The sequence below is a fragment of the Thalassophryne amazonica genome, chromosome 1, assembly GCF_902500255.1.
Source record: "Thalassophryne amazonica chromosome 1, fThaAma1.1, whole genome shotgun sequence".
Lineage (NCBI taxonomy): Eukaryota > Metazoa > Chordata > Actinopteri > Batrachoidiformes > Batrachoididae > Thalassophryne > Thalassophryne amazonica.
This window is the reverse complement of record NC_047103.1, coordinates 23,464,196-23,484,360: the sequence shown is the minus strand read 5'-3', so window position 1 is coordinate 23,484,360 and position 20,165 is coordinate 23,464,196. Positions and strand designations below refer to the sequence as shown.

General features: G+C 40.2%; 2 protein-coding genes across 2 annotated transcripts in view; one reads left to right on the top strand and one right to left on the bottom strand.

Annotated features, from left to right (window-relative positions):
- Window positions 1-3,576: 3,576 nt before the first annotated feature.
- si:dkey-37o8.1 (uncharacterized protein LOC407641 homolog) lies at window positions 3,577-6,136 on the top strand. The gene is made up of 7 exons (XM_034167272.1): window positions 3,577-3,726; window positions 3,797-3,976; window positions 4,057-4,353; window positions 5,007-5,157; window positions 5,247-5,503; window positions 5,570-5,804; window positions 5,881-6,136. The coding sequence occupies exons 1-7, from the start codon at window positions 3,583-3,585 to the stop codon at window positions 5,976-5,978; spliced, it is 1,362 nt and encodes a 453-aa protein (XP_034023163.1). The 5' UTR covers window positions 3,577-3,582; the 3' UTR covers window positions 5,979-6,136.
- A 2,688-nt stretch (window positions 6,137-8,824) lies between these two features.
- Window positions 8,825-20,165, bottom strand: part of asap1b (ArfGAP with SH3 domain, ankyrin repeat and PH domain 1b) — a 152,526-nt gene continuing 141,185 nt past the window's right edge. Inside the window, 5 exon segments of the mRNA XM_034167262.1 lie at window positions 8,825-10,024; window positions 11,296-11,418; window positions 12,735-13,258; window positions 13,342-13,406; window positions 13,561-13,639. Of these exon segments, the coding sequence (XP_034023153.1) occupies window positions 9,950-10,024; window positions 11,296-11,418; window positions 12,735-13,258; window positions 13,342-13,406; window positions 13,561-13,639 (866 nt within the window). The 3' untranslated portion in view covers window positions 8,825-9,949.

Below are 20,165 nucleotides of genomic sequence, written 5' to 3'. Positions count from 1 at the left end.
ATGTGCTGGGGAGCATGCCAGTGCAGGTACACATGTGCGTATTTACCTTGGTAAATAAAAAGAAAATTTTCAAAACAACTGCTTCAAAAGGTAGCTACTTACTTTAGCATTCCTCTGTGGTGACTTTCTACTAAGCCCCAACCAGCTGAACACTGATGACCGCTGCGTTCTTGTTGTTTACCAACAAAGTTGTGACCTCTGTTTACCAAATTTTGTTCTACTATTTAGATAATTTTTAATGTACACATGAACCATTTGAATGTCTGTCCATATTTATTTGAACCAAGACAAAGCAGATTGCTGTCTTCCCGCAACATGGACATGTGCACTACAATACTGTAATTATTGGTGTATACAGTGAGGAAAATAAGTATTTGAACACCCTGTGATTTTGCAAGTTCGCCCACTTAGAAATCATGGAGGGGTCTGAAATTTTCATCTTAGGTGCATGTCCACTGTGAGAGACATAATAAAAAAAAAAACAAAATCCGGAAATCACAATGTATAATTTTTAAATCATTTATTTGTATGTTACTGCTGCAAATAAGTATTTGAACACCTGTGTTCAGGTTTGGAGTTTCAGCTCCCTCGAAAGATTTTCTATTGAGTTCAGGTCTGGAGACTGGCCAGGCCACTCCAGGACCTTGAAATGCTTCTTACGGAGCCCCTCCTTAGTTGCCCTGGCTGTGTGTTTGGGGTCATTGTCATGCTGGAAGACCAAGCCATGACCCATCTTCAATGCTCTTACTGAGGGAAGGAGGTTGTTTGCCAAAATCTCGCAATACATGACCCCATCCATCCTCCCTTCAATATGGTGCAGTCGTCCTGTCCCCTTTGCAGAAGAGCACCCCCAGAGTATGATGTTTCCACCCCCATGCTTCACGGTTGGGATGGTTTTCTTGGGCTTGTTCTCATCCTCTAAACATGGTAAGTGGAGTTGATTCCAAAAAGCTCTATTCTGGTCTCATCTGACCACATGACCTTCTCCCATGCCTCCTCTGGATCATCCAGATGGTCACTGGTGAACTTCAAACGGGCCTGGACATGTGCTGGCTTGAGCAGGGGGACCTTACTGCCCTGCAGGATTTTAAACCATGACAGCATCATGTGTTACTAATGTAATCTTTGTGACTGTGGTCCCAGCTCTCTTCAGGTCATTGACCAGGTCCTCCTGTGTAGTTCTGAGCTTTCTCAGAATCATCCTTACCCCACAAAGTGAGATCTTGCATGGAATCCCAGACCGAGGGAGATTGACAGTCATCTTGTGTTTCTTCCACTTTCTAATAAATAATCATAACAGTTGTTGTCTTCTACCAAGCTGCTTGTCTGTTGTCCTGTAGTCCATCCCAGCCTTGTGCAGGTCTACAGTTTTGTCCCTGGTGTCCTTAGACAGCTCTTTGGTCTTGGCTATGGTGGACAGGTTGGAGTGTGATTGATTGAGTGTGTGAACAGGTGTCTTTTATACAGGTAACAAGTTCAAACAGGTAAAGAGTGCAGAATAAGAGGGCTTCTTAAAGAAAAATTAACAGGTCTGTGTGAGCCAGAATTCTTGCTGGTTGGTAGGTGTTCAAATACTTATTTGCAGCAGTAACATACAAATAAATTATTAAAAAATCATACATTGTGATTTCCAGATTTTTTTTTTTTTTTTTTTTTTTTTTTTTAGATTATGTCGCTCAAAGTGGACATGCACCTAAGATGAAAATTTCAGACCCCTCCATGATGTCTAAGTGGGAGAACGTGGAAAATAGCAGGGTGTTCAAATACTTATTTTCCTCACTGTATGCCACTACTATTCTAGAAATGTGAAACATTCTTCTGGAAGTGGCAGTTAGATTCTAAAGCACAAAACCCGCAGATGTGTGGAAAACTGGTTATAAAAATGATGATTCAGTTGTGTTACGTGAAAGGTTTCCAATATGCATTCCATTACTTTGGCTTTGTATGTACCACAATTTATATCATGTTGTTTCAATGTGAGCTTTGTAAAATGCATAATTTTAGATATTTTATTCTAAAGAAGCCATTATTTTTTTTATTTAATAAAAAAAAAAAAAATTCTACATACGTATGTAGCCTATTAAAATGTGTAAGAAGTCAAGGATTTCTTAAAGCTTTCATGCCACTGTAAATACGCTGTGGTATAATTTCCCTTCATCATTTATTGCCTATAGCTGTATTATCACAAATAAAAGTGTTTAACCATTCATAACATGCCCCCCACCCCTGCCAGTGTTGCAGCCACTGGATTAAAAGTCACTATGTGGGAGTCAGTCAGTCACTCTCAGTGCTGCCAGAGAAAAGTTACGTTATTAGTTACTTTTTTAGTTATTTTAACACAGTTACGTTATTAGCAGCTGCGGACAACTTGAAAAGTAACCATTAGTTACTTTGCTGATTACTCAATCTTAAGGATAACCAATCTTAAGAGCAAACAAGTTAGATTACTAGTTACTTTGTTAGTTACATTCAGCAGATGGCAACAAGTTGTCCACAGCTGCTAATGAAGCAATTGTGTAAACTTCCTGTATAGTGTAACTGTATAAAGTAACTAATAACGTAACCTTTCAAAGTTACTGTGGTAACACTGGTCACTCATGTCATATTTCGCTTCTGAGTGTGATTACTTGAGTTGTACTGGCCCAAGCATAGTGACTCCCAAGACACCTATGGGTTTGGGGTCAAAAGGTCAAAGGTTAGTGTGATTGGAACATAGTTTGTAAAAATCCTGGGAGCACAGTTTTTAACGGCCTGATTGTCACCAAATGTGGTATGTGTGTTAGGTATATCGACTCCAAGAATCATGTTGGCTTTGAGGTCAAAGCGTCACTGTAGTGTACTTTGTAAAAAATCTTATACAGGCAATAACGCCCTTCTTAACTTCCGGCTTGTCACTAAATTTGGTGTGTGCCTTAGACACAGTGACCCCCAAGAAAACGATTGAGTTTGTGGTTAAAAATCACTGAACAGTACAGCAGAAAAGTGTCGCTTGTAAATCTGGTGACCTTATCCTTTGCCCAGAGCGTCATGGGTTAGTGCAGACTATTTGCTTGTCTTTTTTTTTTTTTTTTGCATGTTGCACATTGTTAATGATGATAGCCTTTCGTTCTCAAGTGCATAGTTTCCTTTCTCACAGCTACAGGAACACAAAATTTCACAAGTGCTGGTCAGTTTAAGATTTAAATATCTTCCATCCATCTTTTGTTTTTCCTTCATTGTTTGTGGCCTCTCATACATTCATGGAGAGAGGATATTATTGAAGCTGTGTAAAGACTCCACACCTGGGTCTTATTTGACATCATTAGCAGCAACTGCTTTTAAAGGACAACTGACTGCCACATTGTGTTGCTGATCACTAACTGAAACTTTTCTTTAACCACTTATTGCAGTCAAGACTTGCCCACACCAAGCATTCAGAGCCAATCAAGTAGAGCGCCTGTGTTCAATCACACGCCAGGTGTGTGAGGGTGGAAGCCTATAAAAGACACTCCAAAGGCAAACCCAACAACATTTTGGTTGAAGAAATTGGAGAAGTTACACATACTACTCCGCAGTTTTTGGAGGATTCACCAAACTAGAAGCATGGGAAAAGAGAAGATTCATGTGAACGTGGTGATCATTGGGCATGTGGACAGCGGGAAGTCAACCACCACTGGCCACCTTCTCTATAAATGTGGTGGCATCGACCAGCGGAAGATTGAGAAGTTTGAGGAAACTGCAGCACAGGTGAGGAAGAAAAATGTTTGGAGAAAAAGTTTAAATTATTAAGCCAACTGAGATGTGTTTGGGTTTCTAGATGGGGAAGAGTTCTTTCAAGTTTGCCTGGGTGTTGGACAAACTGAAAGCTGAACGTGAGCGAGGCATCACTATTGATATATCACTGCTGAAATTCAGCACACAAAAATACTCCATGACTATAATTGACGCTCCGGGTCATCGGGACTTCATAAAAAACATGATTACTGGGACGTCGCAGGTATGCACCAATGCAACTTGATCTTCTGCTCTACAACCCTCCTTTTTAGATACCACACTCTCTGGATTTCTATGTTACAGGCTGACGTTGCCCTTCTGGTGGTCTCTGCTGCTAAAGGAGAGTTTGAGGCTGGTGTTTCTAGATGTGGTCAGACCAGAGAGCACGCCTTGCTGGCTTACACGCTAGGTGTCAAACAAATTATCATCTGTGTGAACAAGATGGATCTGACCGAACCAACCTACAGTCAGATACGCTTTAATGAGGTGGTGCAAGGTGTGAAGGTCTTTCTCAAGAAAATTGGCTATGACCTGTCTATGGTCCCGTTTGTTCCAATTTCGGGCTGGACTGGGGAGAACATGATTGCTGACACTCAGAAGGTAATGTTTTAAACTTAAATTATTGGATGACTCTCACCTTGTCTGGTCAGACTAAGTGCCCCAACTGATATGGGGCACAATGCCACCTCTACAACTCTGTCACAATGTTCCTTTTCATTGCAGTTTGAATGTCGTATGTAGTCTTGTGGGGGGAACACAGGACCATATCAGTAGAAACTCTTGATTTCGTTATATATAAGAAATTTAGTGTGGTTCCATGGTTCACTCCCTTGAACTGAACTACATTTGCATAAAAATGCATTGATACAAGGAAACAATCTATAACATTTTGCCCTGATTATGCAGTTGCAGCACTGGCTCTATTTAGGTGGTGTAAAGGTTTTTCATTAATTTGAAAAATTCTCACCATTTTATTCATAAACATTAATTTGTATATTGATGATCAATGCAATGAACTCCCATTGCATGGTGGAAGTTCTTAACACAAGATATACTAAAGCAAAATTAACAACTTGAGACCCTTCTTGAAAGTTTAACAAATTTGTACAAAGTTCTCCATGGGTAGGAGTGCTGTTTTAGTTTAGCAAAATTCCCTATATATTCTGGAGCTTCAGCATTCTAGTGGCCAACACAAGTGTAGCTGAGCGACGTGCTACTGGCTATCAACTTGTAACGCTGGCCTGTTTCTCTAGATGTCTTGGTACCAAGGCTGGAAAGTCAGAGGACGGGATGGGAATTTAAGTGGAAGGACCCTTTTGGAAGTCCTAGATTCCATCCAGCCACCTGTACGCACAGTCAACAAGCCCTTACGGTTACCACTACAGGATGTTTACAAAATTGGAGGTCTGTACTATCATTTTTAAGGCTAAATTCTTTGAGATAGGACTTGTCCATGTGAAAAATGAGATTTGAGTGCCTTGACATTCATTTAGGAGTTGGCACTGTACCAGTTGGCAAGATTGAAACTGGCATCCTTAAACCTGGTATGACACTGATGTTCTCACCTGCCAAGCTCACTGCTGAAGTGAAATCCATCGAAATGCACCACCAGGGGCTGGAGACAGCTTTGCCAGGACACAACGTCGGCTTCAACATAAAGAATGTGTCTGTAAAGAACCTACGGCGTGGTGACGTGGCTGGCAATGCCCAACAGGATCCGCCATCTGATGTCAGAAGCTTTGAAGCTCAGGTGGGTACGCTGAAATCTGAAACTTCAGTGTGAATGTACGCAGTACTAACACTATTCATTCTGCAGGTGATCATCCTGAACCACCCAGGGAAGATTAAAGTGGGTTATTCTCCAGTCCTGGACTGCCACACTGCTCATGTGACATGTCGCTTTGCTGAGCTGCGGGAGAAGCTGGACCGCCGCACAGGCAAGAAGCTGCAGGACGAACCGCAGCTGCTGGTGTCTGGAGATGCCGCTACAGTCAAACTGGTTCCCATCAAGCCAATGTGTGTGGAGAGCTTCTTCACATACCCTCCTTTAGGTACACTCTAGTTTTCCAGAAATATTAAACATGGGCAGTAATTGTGTGGTCAAACTGTAACTCTGTTGCTCCACAGGTCGCTTTGCAGCAAGAGACCTGAAGCAGACGGTTGCTGTAGGAGTCATCAAGTCTGTGGAGAAGGACCAAGGTTCAAAAATCAAAGTTAAAGTTTAAACAAGTTTGAACAAATATTCTGGAATGGCTCTTATTTTGATCCAAGTAATTTAAGTTGTCTTAAATTTTTCTAAGTTTGAGTATTGTACAAGGTGCAGAACTAAACTGTGCATTTTGGTTGTTCATAAGTGAAATGGCAAAATAAAAGCTTGGAAGAATTTACATTTGGGCTGATGTAAACTGGTTTTTTAAAAAAATGTTCAGTCTTCCTAAAATTTCAGCATGTAAAGTTGTGGTCTGATGCTGGAATGCCAATACTCTACAGAAGCCCTTAACCCTCAAGACAAGTGAGTGAAAAAGGCTATAAGGTTTTGAAGTGGTACAAATGGGGGAAAACAGCATATTGCAAAGTATCTCACTGTTGGTGACAGCAGGCTGCCTACTGTGAGTTTGACTCTTCCACCTCACTGACCTGAGGGGCTGATGTGAATCAACTGAACATAGGATCAAGCTTGCATTTGTCAAAACTACATTTTCTTCCCAACCCTTGTTTAAAGTAATGGCTTAAAACTTTTCCAGTCACAGCAGTGTTACTGGGGTTACCAGGTAACACAATGTTCAAAATCCTAATGTTAAAACTAGACAGTGATGCAAAGTTTGCAGAAATACCAATTTGGGCATTATAGAGGCACTACTGCAACTGGCCAATTTTAATTTAATTACTATCACTTAAGGGGACACTTACAATCCAGCCTCTGTACAGCAGTGTTCAGAATAATAGTGCTATGTGACTAAAAATTAATCCAGGTTTTGAGTATTTCTTGTTACATGGGAAACAAGGTACCAGTAGATCCTCACAAATCCAACAAGACCAAGCATTCATGATATGCACACTCTTAAGGCTATGAAATTGGGCTATTAGTAAAAAAGTAGAAAAGCGGGTGTTCACAATAATAGTAGCATCTGCTGTTGACGCTACAAACTCAAATATGTTCAAACTGCTTTTTTTTTTTTAGCAATCCTGTGAATCATTAAACTAGTACTTAGTTGTATAACCAGTTTTTCATGATTTCTTCACATCTGCGAGGCATTAATTTTGTTGGTTTGGAACCAAGATTTTGTTCGTTTACTAGTGTGCTTGGGGTCATTGTCTTGTTGAAACACCCATTTCAAGGGCATGTCCTCTTCAGCATAAGGCAACATGACCTCTTCAAGTATTGACATATCCAAACTGATCCATGATACCTGGTATGTGATATATATATTAGGCCCAACACCACAGGAGAAACATGCCCATATCATGATGCTTGCACCACCATGCAGGTAGTGTCTTCACTGTGAACTGTGGCTTGAATTCAGAGTTTAGGGGTCATCTCTCAAACTGTCTGCGGCCCTTGGACCCAAAAAGAACAATTTTACTCATCAGTCCACAAAATATTCCATTTCTCTTTAGGCCAGTTGATGTGTTCTTTGGCAAATTGTAATCTCTTCTGCACGTCTTATTTAATAGAGGGACAGTGCGAGGGATTCTTGCAAATTAGCTTCACACAGGCGTCTTCTGTCACAGCACTTACAGGTAACTCCAGACTGTCTTTGATCATCCTGGAGCTGATCAATGGGTGAGCCTTTGCCATTCTGGTTATTCTATCCATTTTGATGGTTTTCCGTTTTCTTCCATGCGCCTTTTTTTTTGTCCATTTTAAAGCATTGGAGATCATTGCAAATTAACAGCCTGTAGTTTTTTTGCACCTGTTTTTCCTCTCTCCAATCAACTTTTTAATCAAACTACGCTGTTCTAAACAATGTCTTGAACGTCCCATTTTCCTCAGGCTTTCAAAGAGAAAAGCATGTTCAACAGGTGCTGGCTTTATCCTTAAATAGGGGACACCTGATACACACCTATTCCACAAAATTGACAAACTGACTGAATGCCACACTATTATTGTGAACACCCCCTTTTTTTTTTTTTACTAATAGCCCAATTTCATAGCCTTAAGCGTGTGCATATCATGAATGCTTGGTCTTGTTGGATTTGTGAGAATCTACTGGTACCTTGTTTCCCCATGTAACATACTCAAAACCTGGATTAATCTTTTTAGTCACATAGCACTATTCTGAACACTACTGTAAATGGCCTGTACAAGTGTATGGTGGCTGTTATAACCAACTGGATTACACAGGTGAACTAAAATGCTCAACTACAGGAAAACTAAATTTGACCAATGATTCCAAAAAGGTATAGGTTGGACTAACTGAAGAGTTCTGGGGTAAAACTGGAAAATGGGGATAGATCAAAAGCTAAAGCTGTTCCAGTTTTGGTTGGAGACTAATAATTGTCAACCATTCCATTTGTTTGTACTGGCTTAAAGTAACTGTCATAAGGCTGTCAGTCTGAGGTGCTGCACTATAATGGAACTAAGCATAATTAATGCTGCACACAAATCCTTAGAACCTTCTCCCATGCATAACTTGCATCTCTTTAAAAAAAACTTAACCCCTGTACAAACTTTAGCCTTTGTCACCATTTTCACACTAACTCTACTATAATGCAATACAGACGGTGGATTGTTTGGGCTGGTATCAAAAACCTGCTTGGCCTCTGGATTAAGTTAACTGGACAGTTCCAAACCTTTACACTTGGGTGGAATTTTGCATCAAAGTTTAGATTTTGATGTTGAACTGGGCAAATGGGCAGCAGTGCCCACCACATCTAGACTTTAGAAATTAAAATTGAAAGCTTAAAGCTTGATAATTCAAATTGGACAGTGGAGCATGTCTGCTTCAGATACATTCAATCAGTCCTTTCTGGAGGAGTTTGTGGACTTGTTTCAAAATGTAATCAGTGAACTGTTCAACTTGTGGTTTATTTTAATTACTGGCTATATAAACTGAGAAGCCACAACAGATCAAGGTTTCAAGTACAGCACTTTTAATGATACAATGGGTTGACTGCTTTAACATGAAGAAATGCAAGCCAGTGAGGACCAGATGAAGCTGTTGGGCTTCGGTAAAGGCCACCCTTCAGCCAAAACATGTCTGGTTCCAAGGCAAACCTGGAATTTTACATAACTGCATGATACTAAACCCCAAACTAAAATGTCAAGCTCATGAGTACAAACACTGACAAGACGGTCGTGAATACAGGAGGGTTGCACACTTGAGTTTCCTAGCCTTTCAGTAAGTCATTATTGCTAAGATGTCCTCATGAGTTGTGGTTAATAGTGGCTTCAACAGCAGGATGCCTTCTGTCGTCCTGCTTTAATAGTGGCTCTTCAAACCCTGAGGTGACCGTCTTGAACGCAGCACTAAATTCCAGTCATTGTTACACCATGCAAGGGTGTAGAGTTCATATAAGGTGGACAGTGTAACAAGGAGGAAAAAAAAAAAATCAGTGGACCACAGGTTTTAATATTCCACCACACGGTAGCAGCAGGTTTCTAAACTGTATTACCACCAGCAGGTGGACACGCACAGCAAGCAGACACTTTAGAGTCTCCATGTTTTGGAGGGAAGATCAGTGGGAGACTCTTGGTGGCAAAACGGGGATGCAAGACAAGTAGTGACGTGACCTATTTCACATTCCGTTCATGTCATTTTGCAGAAGCTGATAAAGGAGGGCCGGTAAAATTAATACAGATAAAATTCAGACTACTGGCTGGATGTTTAATCTGACAGGTAGAGGAATGGTACATGTTTTGTACAATAAAACATGTATATACACTCACACACAAATATATATATTTACATACATATATACACAGTAACAGCATAAACATAGATTCTAGGTAAGTGCTAGAGATTTGATTGGCTAGGACACAGCCGCGCTATAACGTTAAGATAATACTGGTAGAGGAAGGATACACACATTCTTTGTACAGCATGGATGAAACATCCACGGCTTGATGAGCCTTCTTGGGTTTCTTTTTGTTTTTTTTGTCCTTAGAGCACTTGTCTTGTTACAAGTGGTATTATAATGGCTATTTACAGGCTCCTCAATTTAGGGAGAGGCGTAGTGCAAGTCTTTCTGGTTGTCAGTCACTCAGGATGTGCACAAAAGACATGGGAAACACACCCTTTCTTTCCGGATCTCCTTCAATGTGTCCGATCTAGAATGTAAGAAAAAAGAAAATATGTAAGAAATAACACAATTCAGCACTTAATGGATGTTTCACACACTTTGTTATTGATGTAAGAGGATACAGATGTCCTAGTGCGATGTCAGAATCAGAACGAGGGACCTTTCAGGCATTTTATGAAGGACTGGTATCGTCATAAACCAAGGTTTGTCTGCCGCAACTGTGTTCCTTCACACAATGCTGCAAAATTTACACATGAGCATTCCAGTTTAATTTTTCAGCACAGTGTTTAAATGCTGTTGTACTTAAAAACCAAATATAATTACAGTGCATGCAGGTGTCTTGTTGCGGCCAAATTAGAAAAAAAAAATTGGTAGAACGATTTCAGGTCAACAAAGGAAAATGTTTTGAGTAATTACATGAGTCCAAGTCAAAAGATGGGCCAAATGTTTAAATATATGGGATATTTAGAAGATTATTTCGAATAATTAAAGATATACCTATGGTTCGTATGAAAAACTAATATGAAGTCATATCTTTCTATTGGTCACTTGACCTTGGGTGACTGTGAAAGGTCAAACTCAATGTCATAACTGTTTACCACTGAAGTCAATATGGATTAAATGTGACTGAAGGGTTAGTCAAGGATAAAGTGGTTTAATTTGGGACAGAACTGATGAAATGTCAAGTTGACACATAACCATATATTATGGTACCACTGAAAGAGGAATGAATTTTCACAACTCTGTTGTTGCGTTTTGTTGTAGAATTTTAAGCTGTTTCATCAGAGACCTTTAAAGAAAATGTTGAATACACTTCTTTGTCTCAGTCAGGTTGTTTCAGATATTAGAATTGCTGCAATAATCATATAAAGAATTTATCAGCGTTAAAAGTTTGATGCAAGTTTCAGTTTGTAACTGAATAAATCTACAGAGCTTCAGGAACCTTCAACGTAAAATTATTTTACACAGACACGAACTCTACGTGAAGTATTTCTAATCTGTGTACTTATGATATATAGTTGCATAAATGCACTTGCCCATATTTAAAATGCTGCACTATCATTTTCTTGGTTATTGATTATCACGCAGCACATGTAGCAACAAGGGCATCTTGTGTGTGCATATTTGCACGTCCACTGTGTAATGGTCCAACTCAGACTCCTCCGAGCCCAGAGACGTTGACACCGGTTCTGGACAAGGTTAACAAAAAGCTCTTTTTGCACAGTAAAGTTTTAAGTGGCATTTTTGAATGCAATTAAAGTGGAAGTGTGTGTGGTGTAGCATTAAAGCTGGACTCACCCACCACTCCTGGTCCTCTTCTCCTGTAACTATGATCACCTCTCCTTCAACGAATGTCAGCTCGTCATCATTGTCAGCCTGGCAGTCATAGATTGTCTTCACTCGGCGGGCTTTGCTCTTCCCCTGCACATTCAAATTGCAAAAGTATTATCACTGTTGGGAATGACTTCCTTTTAATCTTCAAGAAACTGAACAGAACTGTTGCAAGTGGGAATACTGTTCATAATACTGTAAAAGATTTGTAAGTATCTGATTGTTTATAGAATACTGCAGGTGAACTCAGGCCTGGGAACATGCACTGCTGCTGATGCATGTCACCGCATCCTCCACACTAAGCAATAGCCCTGGGTCTTGATCGGCAACCACCAAGGGAGAAAACTGGTCCATCCCTACCACCCAAATTAGCCATCTTTCTATGACACACGGGTGTCCCCTTGGTCTTTTCCTGTTGTTGGTCAGTATTGAGGTCAGTGGTTGGGAGTCTTAGTCTCAGAACTATACAATATCCTGGAAGCACCAGGACTCAAGACTTGGACATCCATTATCCTGCTAAGAGAGAGATCTCTGTCCAGGAACTTGAAGGCTCCATAGGCTATTTCCATGATGTCTCTCAAACTCATAGTCCAAGCTTCCAGAGAAATGAACGTTGCTGCTAAAGATAAGTGTATCTTTCAACAACTTTGACATTTTTACCATGGCATGTACAGCTCTGACAGCTGAGACCATGGTCAAACAAGGTAGTATAACAGATAAGTATAACAGATGGTTCAAAGTATTCTTTTTAAAAAGCCCTATTATCTCAACTAATAGTTTGAATCAATTTTTTTTCCCCCAATACCAAAATCTGAGTAACTTTATCTTTTGACCCTGGTGCAAACTGAAATTGGCCCTTGTCATAATTTTTTGCTACTTTTACCCTATAACTCACTAACAATCAGTCATCGATAGTCCACACTACAGTACCTTTTTCAAATCATTATCAGACAAATAATGTAGCATGCTTTTCAGTATGACTGGAGTATTTTTTTTTTTATATCGTCCTTCATTCACACCTACCTGGTGGCAGCTGCCACCCTGGAATGGCCACCATTTATTTTTGTGTAGGCCATGGTATACTGAGGCTGTATAGTAAGTGTTCTTTCATCCCCTTAAGTGGTACTGAAAACCATGGACTACAGAGAACTACAATGGAGATTCACAGTGGCTCAATCACAGCTGTTGCCAGCTTGCTCTGTTTTGTTTGTTGTGCCATTACATTTTACACAAAGGTGCACATATATGACAAGAGCAGCTACTGCAGTGCTGATGGCACATGTAAGCACGCACATGTGAAGCAGGATAATGAGCTTTTTCTGCTATACAACACTTAAAAAGTAAAAAAAACCCTTATATCTGTAACAAAAGTTAAATAGTTATTAAAAAAGAGAGCTTGTATGTACCGTGTTGATCTTCCTCGGAAGAGGCACAGGCATCTCTGCAGTTCCTGCCAAGGTTCCATTGGCATCCTCAATGGGCTGTTGAGAAGGGGTCATTATATTTGCTTGCTGATTGGCTGGCGGTGAGTCTTGAAGCTGAGGCTGAGGTGGAGGCTGAGGTTGAGGTTTTGGTGTGGACTCTCCAGGAGGCGGCCTTGGAGCAGACTCAATTGTTCCAGGTTTTGGGGGGATGTCTGCAAGATGAGGCTTGGGAGGGAGATCTTTGAGCTGGGGTTTGGGTGGTAAGTCTCCCAAATGGGGTTTAGGAGGAAGGTCGGAGAGTTGTGGCTTTGGAGGAAGTTCTCCAGGTTTAGGGGGTAGTTCAGAGGGCTGTGGCTTTGGAGGCAGTTCTCCCAGCTGAGGCCTGTCTAGCAGGGGCGCCTTTTGTGGAGTTTCAGATCCTGGTGGGGACTTCTGGAAGACCTCTGGAGGAAGGCTAGGCTTATCCATAGATGGGTGGTGTATGGTGTCAATTTTCCGCAATGCCACTGTGGAGACCAGTGTAGAGTTACTGGATGATACCTTCATAGAGCCTTACACATTAAAATAAATTGAAAAGTAAAGACTTTACCTTTCTGAGGTAGTTTGGGAAGAACCCTTGGGCCAAGTGTAGACTTTGTGTTACTTGAAGTAGTGCTGTCAAAAAACATTCAGATTCAATGAAACTGAACTTAAAGAAGCCGGTCCCTCAGCAACTCAAAAATACATTAATATGAAATAAATCTTTTTTTTAATGCATGTTTGACTAAACAGTCCTTCAGAGTTCACTGAGGTCTTCCATCCGCTGTACCTTTGCTGCTGTGGAATGCCTTCAAACTTATTAGACACAGGTGACATCTTGGTGACGGGTGGAGGGGTGGAGTCACTTCCTGCAACAATTGACATCGATGACGACAAACAGATTATTCACCGCCGTGACACAGCATGAACTAATGAAGAAATTATTTTGACAAAATGTAAAATAAAATAAACATGCTGTGATGGCTGTAATAAAAAAATTAAGAAAATAAAAAAATAAGAGGGGTGCTTCATCTGGCTGAGCTTTCCATGAGCCCCTTTTTTTTTTTTTTTTGAAAATTTGGGTTGCTGTGCAATTAAGTATTACCGTTTCATTAACAGTTGGACATGATGTGTGATATGGAATCAGCAGAATCCTAAGGAGCCCAAACACACATTATAACAAACCCTGATGAGGCTGATGGACACAAAACTGTAGGTAGCTTCTAAAACGATGTGGGTGTCTTTGAATTCTTCAGTTTCCAGTTGGTGGATCGAAGATCAATTTAACTTTGAGAGGAGCTCAAACACAGTTTATCTAATAATTTTTATTAAAAAATAAAGTCTTACCCAGAGTCAAACAAACTCATAAACGTCTCTATCAAGTCTGAACATCTTAAAATACAAGCTTTGCATAGTGCTGTTTCTTCCGTTGTAGATATATATATAAATAGATAGACAGATAGAGAGAGAGAAATCTTCACATTGCTTCAAGGTTTTATCCTGCCCAAGCTGGTAGTATACAAATTCTTAAGGTTCTTTTATGTGGTGAGTGATCTCAAAAAGAATCGGACATGAAACGGACTTCAAAGTTTAGATGTTGTAGTGAAAGGTGCCTACACTGATTACAGAATAATCTAGCAGCACTGGGGTCTTCAAACAAACGACATGCACCATTTGGACAAAGAGCCCAGATCTTGTCCCTCCACTAACTTTTATTACTGAGTCAAGGCCCCCATTTGGGCGGTCCTTAGCTTGTTGTGAATCAGTGGCTATGTGACTGGCTGCAAAGTGAACTGAAGTAGGCGAGTATAAGCGAGTGTCGTGCTCACATTGCATTCAAGGCGGTATGTAAAAATTTATGATGTACGTTGTATGTCGGTCGGCGTTGTCACGCAACAAATCAGTGTTCCGTCATGCTGTCCAAATAGATGCGAATACTTTGGCTTTATTAATTAGACAGCTATAAAAAACAGTTAGGCTAAGATCAGACTGGAGTACCAAATGCAAGGACATTTACGATGTGTGTCGGCCATTTTAAAAAGCAGTTAGGTTAAGATCAGATAGATACAAGGACATTTTGGATGTACGTCGGCCATTTTGTGATATGCATTATGGAATACTGACAAAATAATGAATGTTTATGAGTTCAATGGTACAACTATTTCATGAGGCCGAGTTGAATGGTACGTTCCAGCTTTCACCAAATTAAATATTCGTTCCATTCAAAGAATGTAAAAACATTCATTATTTGTTTCATATAACGGCTAAAATAGATCCTTGTCATTTGATATTTTATTCATTTATAAACAAGAGAAAAGGGACTTACATTTTTATGTGCTTCACTGGTCCTTTGTCATCAACAGTCCAATATGAACTTAAAATAGGAGTCCAAAATTGTTCTCAGTTAACTTGGAAAAAAGTTAGATAGTTCAAAAATACAGTGTGGCGAAAAAGTATTTAGTCAGCCCTGATTGTGCAAGTTCTCTGACTTAGAAAGATGAGATAGGTCTGTAATTTTCATCATAGGTAAACTTCAACTATGAGAGACAAAATTCGAAAAAAAAAAAAAAAAAAAAGAAAAGAAAATCCAGGAAATCAAATTGTAGGATTTTTAAAGAATTTATTTGTAAATTATGGTGGAAAATAAGTTGGGGTTTTTTCACCCACAAACAAGCAAGATTTTTGGCTCTCTCAGACCTGTAACTCCAAACTCAACCATGGCCAAAACCAAAGAGCTGTTGAAGGACACCAGGAAGAACATTGTAGACCTGCACCAGGCTGGGAAGAGTGAATCTATATTGACAATAGTCAAGCAGGTTGGTGTGAATAAATCAACTGTGGGAGCAATTGTAAGAAAATGGAAGACATACAAGACCATTGATAATCTCCCTCAATCTGGGGCTCCACGCAAGATCTAATCCCGTGGGGTCAAAATGATCATGAGAACGGTGAGCAAAAGTCCCAGGACCTGATGAATGACCTGCAGAGAGCTGGCACCAAAGTAACAAAGACTACACACTACACACTACGCAGAGAGGGACTCAAATCCTGCAGTGCCAGGCGTGTCTCCCTGCTTAAGACAGTACATGTTGAGGCCTGTCTGAAGTTTGCCAGAGAGCATATGGATGATCCATGAGAGGATTGGGAGAATATCATGTGGTCAGATGAAACCAAAATGGAACTTTTTGGTAAAAACTCAACTCATTGTTTTTGGAGGAAGAAGAATGCTGAATTTCATCCCAAGAACACCATATCTACTGTGAAGCATGGGGGTGGAAACATCATGCTTTGGGGATGTTTTTCTGCAAAGGGGACAGGACGACTGATCCGTGTTAAGGGAAGAATGAACGGGCCCATGTATCGTGAGATTTTAAGCCAAAACCTTCTTCCATCAGTGAGAGCATTGAAGATGCAACGTGGCTGGGTCTTCCAGCATGACAATAATCCCCAAACGCACTGCTCAGGCAACGAAGGAGTGGCTCCATAAAAAGCATTTCAAGGTCCTGAATTGGCCAAGCCAGTCTCCAGACCTCAATCCCATAGAAAATTTGTTGACGGAGTTGAAAGCCCATGTTGCCCAGCAACAGCCCCAAAACATCACTACTCTTGAGGAGATCTGCATGGAGGAATGGGCCAAAATACCAGCTACAGTGTGTGCAAACCTGGTGAAGATTTACAGGAAATGTTGACCTCGGTCATTGCCAACAAAGATTATGTTACAAAGTATTAAGCTGAACTTTTGTTATTGACCAAATACACTCAACAAAAATATAAACGCAACACTTTTGGTTTTGCTCCCATTTTGTATTAGATGAACTCAAAGATCTAAAACTTTTTCCACATACACAATATCACCATTTCCCTCAAATATTGTTCACAAACCAGTCTAAATCTGTGATAGTGAGCACTTCTCCTTTGCTGAGATAATCCATCCCACCTCACAGGTGTGCCACATCAAGATGCTGATTAGACACCATGATTAGTGCACAGGTCTGCCTTAGACTGCCCACAATAAAAGGCCACAATGAAAGGTGCAGTTTTGTTTTATTGGGGGAGGATACCAGTCAGTATCTGGTGTGACCACCATTTGCCTCATGCAGTGCAATACATCTCCTTCGCATAGAGTTGATCAGGTTGTCAATTGTGGTCTTTGGAATGTTGGTCCACTCCTCTTCAATGGCTGTGCGAAGTTGCTGGATATTGGCAGGAACTGGTACACGCTGTCGTATACGGCGGTCCAGAGCATCCCAAACATGCTCAATGGGTGACATGTCCGGTGAGTATGCCGGCCATGGAAGAACTGGGACATTTTCAGCTTCCAAGAACTGTGTACAGATCCTTGCAACATGGGGCCGTGCATTATCCTGCTGCAACATGAGGTGATGTTCTTGGATGTACGCCACAACAATAGGCCTCAGGATCTCGTCACGGTATCTCTGTGCATTCAAAATGCCATCAATAAAATGCACCTGTGTTCTTCGTCCATAACAGACGCCTGCCCATACCATAACCCCACCGCCACCATGAGCCACTCGATCCACAACACTGACATCAGAAAACTGATCACCCACACGACACCACACACGCTGTCTGCCATCTGCCCTGAACAGTGTGAATCGGGATTCATCTGTGAAGAGAACACCTCTCCAACGTGCCAAACGCCAGTGAATGTGAGCATTTGCCCACTCAAGTCAGTTACGACAACGAACTGGAGTCAGGTCGAGACCCCGATGAGGACGACGAGCATGCAGATGAGCTTCCCTGAGACGGTTTCTGACAGTTTGTGCAGAAATTCTTTGGTTATGCAAACTGATTGTTTCAGCAGCTGTCCGAGTGGCTAGTCTCAGACGATCTTGGAGGTGAACATGCTGGATGTGGAGGTCCTGGGCTGGTGTGGTTACGCGTGGTCTGCGGTTGTGAGGCTGGTTGGATGTACTGCCAAATTCTCTGAAACGCCTTTGGAGACGGCTTATGGTAGAGAAATTAACATTCAATACACGAGCAACAGCTCTGGTTGACATTCCTGCTGTCAGCATGCCAATTGCACGCTCCCTCAAATCTTGCGACATCTGTGGCATTGTGCTGTGTGATAAAACTGCACCTTTCAGAGTGGCCATTTATTGTGGGCAGTCTAAGGCACACCTGTGCAATAATCATGGTGTCTAATCAGCATCTTGATATGGCACACCTGTGAGGTGGGATGGATTATCTCAGCAAAGGAGAAGTGCTCACTATCACAGATTTAGACTGGTTTGTGAACAATATTTGAGGGAAATGGTGATATTGTGTATGTGGAAAAAGTTTTAGATCTTTGAGTTCATCTCATACAAAATGGGAGGAAAACCAAAAGTGTTGCGTTTATATTTTTGTTGAGTGTACTTATTTTCCACCATAATTTACAAATAAATTCTTTAAAAATCCTACAAGGTTATTTCCTGGATTTTTTTTTTTTTCTCATTTTGTCTCTCACAGTTGACGTGTACCTATGATGAAAATTACAGACCTCTCTCATCTTTTTAAGTAGGGGAACTTGCACAATCAGGAGCTGACTAAATACTTTTTTACCCCACTGATGATGTAGTCCGTGATGCCGTGCACTGACTTTGTGTACGTCCAAAGAAAAGAAAAAAAAAGAAAAAAAAAAAAAGACTTCAGTCCAGTGAAAAATCACGTCTGAAATTTGTTCAACTTTTCATCCTAACGTCATCGTCTTCATGCCTCCAGACGGCTTACAACGTAGTGGATTTGGGTTTTTTGTGTGTGTGTTAGAAGAATTAGCACCATCAATTAGCATCTTCAAATCATCATCTGTCAGCAAAACAAACTCCGTCACGTTATTTAAACGCCGTCCCCACTAGTGGGTGGTGGTCGCAGCGTGCAATGGTACAAAACGTATGGAACCAAATTTGCACAATAAATGGAACCAAATTGCACGTTATATGCAACGCAACAGAAATAGGATGAATAATCCATGTCACGTGACAAACAAAGCACCAATCAAATGACAAGGATCCACTCAACTGTTATACAACAGAAAATAACTAATTCTGTGTATATGCCATTGTCTGCACAACATGATTTTTAAAAAGAAAAGAAGAATAAACAGAAGCGCTTAACATATTTAAAGCCGAACTCTTTGGTTGAGCAGATTGTTTCGAGCTTACGTCAACCGCTAATGTCCGCTCCTTACATGTCCTTATCCATCCTGTTTGTGTCAAATCTGAAACAACTTCTGATGCTTCATTTTATTTTATTTTATTTATTTTTAAAATGTGAGGCATTTTCTTAAGCTATAGTGCATAAGATTTATGGGTGTTTATCAGCAGAAACTGAGTACAGCATTGTTAGCCAGCTGTTCATTAGCGTAGTTTTACCCGAAACTAGCAATCAATGTGTTTTCATCAGATCAGAAGAAATTCTTCATATCTACATGGGAAATTTTGTGAAGCAAATACGAAGATGAAGTGTGATATCTTTGTTTTTGATTATAGTGCAAAATTTTTATAACTTGGAGTTGAGGTTAAAAATTTGCTCTAGAGAAACACTTCTACATCGGAGTAGAGTTGCTCCTTGCTTCACTGTGCATTCCAGAAAAATAAAGATCATAACTAGTGTGTCAACTCTGGGCAAGACTACCTCAACAACACCAATAACAAAGACGTTTTCTAAAAAAGGGATGACACTGGTCATATAACCTTTTACTCGTATCCATTTTCACACTTTTCTATCAAAATAAGGCAGCGGGCCATGAAGTTATTTTGATTAAGAAGGAGCGTCCCTTTAAGCATGACTTAAAAGATAAGCTGCCATTTTGACAACACTAGCCATATTAAAACATTGTAAGCAATCAAGCCTCTGAAATCTCTAATCACCTTTGACAAAGAGTTAGCTTGGGAGAAACTTTTTTTTTTTGAAAACTTAGTTTTTGAAGGAATGAATGAGAGAGAATGGGGATGCCCTTATGGTAGTTACAAAAACACATCATTCATCACTTGCTGCTCAACATAGCAACAAAATAACGCTAGCAACCAATTTTGTAATCGCCAACATATTAGTGGTATAATGATGTTTGAAGAAATACAATCTGTGAAGTGTATTTTTCCGACCAACCCAGCCTCAATATTGGAATACTGTTGCAGTCAGTTTCTTCACTGCTGATGCTACTGGTAGATCTTACATTGCCAGTTCTTTTTTGTTAACTTTATTATTAACATATTAGCCATGTAGTATAGCGCTTATATATATATATATATATATATATATATATATATATATATATATATATATATATATATATATATATATATATATATATATATATATATATATATATAGTAATCATAATGACTGTTTATATTGAACTTTTCCAAGAATCAAAACACTAAAGAAAATAAA

Bases quoted from the DNA above. Each gene is read 5' to 3' on its own strand.
- si:dkey-37o8.1 (XM_034167272.1), top strand. From the start codon at position 3,583: ATGGGAAAAGAGAAGATTCATGTGAACGTGGTGATCATTGGGCATGTG. The intron at 5,504-5,569 runs GTGGGTACGCTG...TTCATTCTGCAG, and splicing joins TCAGAAGCTTTGAAGCTCAG to GTGATCATCCTGAACCACCC. The intron at 5,805-5,880 runs GTACACTCTAGT...GTTGCTCCACAG, and splicing joins CTTCACATACCCTCCTTTAG to GTCGCTTTGCAGCAAGAGAC.